Genomic DNA, 4,705 nt, shown 5'->3' with positions numbered 1-4,705 from the left:
TTTACTTGCGAGAGAAGATTTTAAGATAAAGTCAATCAGTAAATTCAATTTAATTGATAGATAGAAAAAAATGTGAAGTCGGGGTAAAAGAATTTAAGCACTCAATAAGAATGGCTGCTAAGTAAGCAAATGCAAATGGCGCCAGTTAACTACGTTCTGATGGCATTTTAATGTTTCAGTTTTTTCTTTGTTTTTGTTGTTTGTAAATAAGCTATTCATAGGTTTACAAGTGTCTTTGGACAGTTTTAGAAAACAACTACTTTGCTTTAATTTATTTATAATATTTAGATATATTTTTAATTCTTTCGTTTTTTTTTGTTTTTGTTTTTGTTGCAATTTTGTAGGCCTATAATTGAGAGTTTATTTATATATATAATTGAAAGTTTTCTTTTTTGTTTCCGATTAAGCCGAACAGCAATTTACGCTTCATATCGCTTTCAAGTGTGTAAACATTAATTATGCATAATAAATGGAAATCTCGTGTAAACGCAGAATGCCTGGATATTTTCTATCAGTAGCCATATTTGTCTTGAATCGATGACATAACATCATTTGCGAGCGAGCTGAGACGTCCAGCAACTTTATGTACACCCTGCCGCACACTCTCCTTAACATCATCTAAATCTGGTGCCTGAAAGTTGACGCCAGTTGTGTAGCCTAAGAAATAAGAAAATATAAAAATATAAATTTACATTAAATATTTCGCTTTCCACATACCCCTCGCACCCCGATTTTCTTGACCGTTTCTACTGCCACCGAAATATTCCGACGACGATATACTATCAGAGTTCTGGAAACGCGTCAAATTGGCTTTCCTCCTATCTGTTTTACTTGCATCTGAAGCAAAGAACTGATCCGAACCGAAGCCCTTAGCACTGCCGAATTTCTGTTGTGCCGAAGTATCATCAACACTCGTCGATTTTGATTTAGCTAAAGTTTTGCGTGCCACATTGTCGCTGCTGCTGGCTGACTGTGACAGTTTTGTAGTCGTTGTTGGCTTACCATCACCATCAGCATCAGAGAACATCGATGTAATGTTGGAATGTCCACCGCCGATTGGTTCAATTGTTTCAAAACCCATCATTTCTAATTCACTTTTATCCAATTTCGAACTTTTGGTGCCGCTATTGCCACGACCGCCGCCACCAACATTGTCAATATATAGTTCGAACGAATACTCGCCTAAAACGCTATCAATATTAGCCATATCGTCACTATTTCCTATACCAGAACTCTTGACTTGTGATGGTGCCGTCTTGGGTGCAATCGATTGCTGTATAGTTTCCATATCACTTAAAGCTGAATGCGAAACATCCGAGCTGAGTGTAGAAAAATAGTGTTAAGTGTTAACAAAATCAATATTTAATTTGACAAATGATTGCTCCTTACCCGCGTAGGCTGAACCCCATGCCGAGGCGCTCCATCTGCTTTGCTTTAGCTGGGTCAATCGATTTCAGTTTCTCTTCTTCGCGTGTCTTCTGTATCGACAGATCCTTGTAGGCCAGACGCATGCTAGCTACCGACTCGAGCTCCTCTTCAGCAGATTTTGGATTAGAAACTACCGGCGCCTCCTTGCACTGATTGGCCAAATTTGCCCGTTGCTCGATTTCAGCAAAATTTGTCTTAACCTTGGTGGCGCCGAGACCTCCTTTGCGAGCGCCTAACTGCAACACCAAATATGTGATTAAATGTACAAAATTTAGAAGTCCAATTAGTACCAACTTACACCAGATTTCTTTGGCTGTATCTTACGCACACCTATCGAAGGTGTCACAGCCGGCGATGGTACCACAGAATTCAAAAAATCTACGCTGGGAGCTCCTGCACCAGTGGCTTCACCGGATGTCTTGTTATTAGAGGGCGTCGGAGTAGCAGCTTTTGTTAGAATGTCGAGCTAAAAAAAATTAGATATGTACAGATATATTTTTTGGGACATTTATACACAAAAACGAAATACATTAATTTTAGCAAACAAAAATTAAGCAGGGGTAGAATGCAAACAAAAACTTTCTAATATGCCAATGCACTTTACATATAATTTACCTTTGTTTCCAGCTCACTGTTATTGTTCTCGAAATGCGCTTTCTTATTGTTATCATTAATGCATTCAGCGAAGAAATCTTCCTCGGCGTCGTTGGTTGATTTCAACTCATTCCCCTCCGTCTTGTCTACAGTATTTTCCAAATGCAGCTGTGCGCCCCAAAGCAATATTAGCAAACAGCGAACATATTTGTACGTACATAAGTGTTTGGAGAATTATAGTGTTATATGTATGGAAGTATTTAGTAAAACGAAGAAACATTTATGTGAACATAACATTAGAAAAATAAATTTAAACGTTAAGTTTTAGATATAAAAGGAAACCGTATAAGCATTCATGAAAAACTGAACTATTTTTTAAATTAAAGAAACCATAACGAAAAGTCAACAACTTGCAATTTCTAAGTCAAAAAATATACAGCTCTGTGAAGAGTGGAGTTTCTTGCATACCTTTGTGCCATGCACTTTCATTGCTTGTTGGGCCAGGGACGTCAATTTGTCGCGATACAATTGGGCCGCACGCGAATTATACTTCTGCTGGGCATCGGTGGTGACACAGTTGTGTTGCCTGAAGAACTGAGCTGCATTCGCGTTGCCGCCAAGTTGCATATGACGCAATTGCAGCCACGTCCAGTTTGTGTCTAAATTCGTTGAGCGCACAAAGGTCAAGTGGACACCCAAGTTGCGATGTACTGCGGAGCAGTCGATGCATATAAAAATTCCATATGTGACGGAAGACCAAGTGGGTGCCTTTGCCGAGCAATCAAAGCAAACCTATTGAGAGAATTTTTAGTTTAAATTATAAAACTGTTACGAGTTGTGCATACCGATTATTTAACTAAAATGTTTACAGTTATTTTATTCAGCACTATTATTCATTACATTTACGTATTAAAAACCTAATACAAACATGTTTACGTGTTCGCTACACCTTTTCTCAGGGAACTAGTTAAATACTAAAAGACTGCCTTTTGTCAATCGTTGTTGTTTGTGTAGTTATCACAAGTGTAGCAAAACTTACTTTATTGGCAGGTTGGGCACGTAAGCGATGAAACACTGCCTCAATATCCTGTTTGGTAGGGCCTGCGGCTGTACTGGACATGGTGCTTATTATTATTGCACCTTTGATCACACAAATATTTGATTGCCCACCGAATTGTTTTCCACAGCGCTCTCCTAGGACACTACTAGAGAAATGTGCTTCAGGCGAACCAAGGTCACTACTCTTTTCGAATACAATATTAATACTTTTTTTTAAGTTTACATCAATACTTTTAAGTTGTGGCACAAATGTGATAATATTTCTTAAGACTTTTCTGCTTTGATTAAATTTTGACGTGTTTTTTTCGATGAAGAATTTCCAAACTTCCACGTTTGTGACTTTCTTGATTTTCGCTGGAAGTGGTTTCAGTGCTGCCAAACTAATGGAATCGATGTGAATGAGAAAAACAAATGAAATCAAAAGCATATGTTTAGAAACATTATAATCTAACGGAAAATGTTTAGCAACATCAAGCAATTAAAAATGATAAAGGTTATATTAATTGCAATATTTAGCTATTTTTTTCATTATTAATGTTGAAAATCTGTGTTAAGACAAAAAAATAGAAATCGCGGATTTCCCATTTAAAAGGTTTCCATGGTATAATAAAACATACCTTTAAAATAAAATATGAAAACTAACGGGTTGCTGCAACAAATTTAAACTTCTAAAGGAATACTGCAGAAATAATCTGGGTTTCTTTTTACAACTAAATCCAAAAGGAAAGAATTAGGTCGCTTACATGGGAGTAATTGCCACTTTAAGGAATTTCATAAGCAAACTACATAGGGGCTTCCGTCTTCTCTTGTTGTTATTGTTGTAGCAGCATTAACATTCCCCATGCATATACGAGGAATGCTGCTGAAGTGACATTCCTTGGCCGGATATACATCCGAGCCGTTCCGGTTACGTAGAACCGACTGTCGTGAGAATGTCGTCTTATCTTTATTTAGTGCAACATATTGAATATGTGATCTCACAGACGCACAGTGCGGCCGATTCCCGAAAAGCTGGCCAAAACTCAAAAAATTAAGTAATTGATTCAAAATTTCTTACTCGGGGGTTGTCGGGGTCGCTGATTACGAATTTGATCTTAAAGTTTTGAAAATCCACCCCCTTCCACCCCTATTGGCCACCCCCTCACGTGAAATAGCGTATATTCTAGAACATAATCAAGATGCATGTTAATTTATATGTTTTCGGGGTCGCTGATTACGAATTTGATCTTAAAATTTTGAAAATCCACCCCCTCCCACCCCTATTGGCCACCCCCTCACGTGAAATATCGTATATTCTAGAACATAATCAATATGCATGTTAATTTATGTTTTCAGGGTCGCTGATTACGAATTTGATCTTAAAATTTTGAAAATCCACCCCCTTCCACCCCTATTGGCCACCCCCTCACGTGAAATAGCGTATATTCAAGAACATAATCAAGATGCATGTTAATTTATATGTTTTCAGGGTCGCTGATTACGAATTTGATCTTAAAATTTTGAAAATCCACCCCCTTCCACCCCTATTGGCCACCCCCTCACGTGAAATAGCGTATATTCAAAAACATAATCAAGATGCATGTAAATTTATATGTTTTCGGGGTAGCAAGTGGTAGCAGCTGAA

General features: G+C 37.8%; 1 protein-coding gene across 1 annotated transcript; it reads right to left on the bottom strand.

The window, feature by feature from the left end:
• Nucleotides 1–300: 300 nt before the first annotated feature.
• LOC128860584 (ADP-ribosylation factor GTPase-activating protein 2) lies at nt 301–3,460 on the bottom strand. Its single transcript, XM_054098196.1, has 7 exons — nt 3,062–3,460; nt 2,491–2,814; nt 2,044–2,190; nt 1,727–1,894; nt 1,390–1,664; nt 718–1,319; nt 301–657 (listed from the first exon to the last, which is right to left on the bottom strand). The coding sequence occupies exons 1-7, from the start codon at nt 3,140–3,142 to the stop codon at nt 512–514; spliced, it is 1,743 nt and encodes a 580-aa protein (XP_053954171.1). The 5' UTR covers nt 3,143–3,460; the 3' UTR covers nt 301–511.
• Nucleotides 3,461–4,705: the final 1,245 nt, after the last annotated feature.

The sequence above is a fragment of the Anastrepha ludens genome, chromosome 4 (assembly GCF_028408465.1).
Source record: "Anastrepha ludens isolate Willacy chromosome 4, idAnaLude1.1, whole genome shotgun sequence".
In the NCBI taxonomy this organism is placed as follows: Eukaryota; Metazoa; Arthropoda; class Insecta; order Diptera; family Tephritidae; genus Anastrepha; species Anastrepha ludens.
This window is presented reverse-complemented; position numbering and strand designations above follow the sequence as displayed.

Coding starts and splice junctions, on each gene's coding strand:
- LOC128860584 (XM_054098196.1), bottom strand. CDS start 3,142: ATGTCCAGTACAGCCGCAGGCCCTACCAAACAGGATATTGAGGCAGTG. Junction 2,815..3,061: donor GTGCCCAACCTGCCAATAAA/GTAAGTTTTGCT, acceptor TTCTCTCAATAG/GTTTGCTTTGATTGCTCGGC. Junction 1,320..1,389: donor ATGGGGTTCAGCCTACGCGG/GTAAGGAGCAAT, acceptor TTCTACACTCAG/CTCGGATGTTTCGCATTCAG.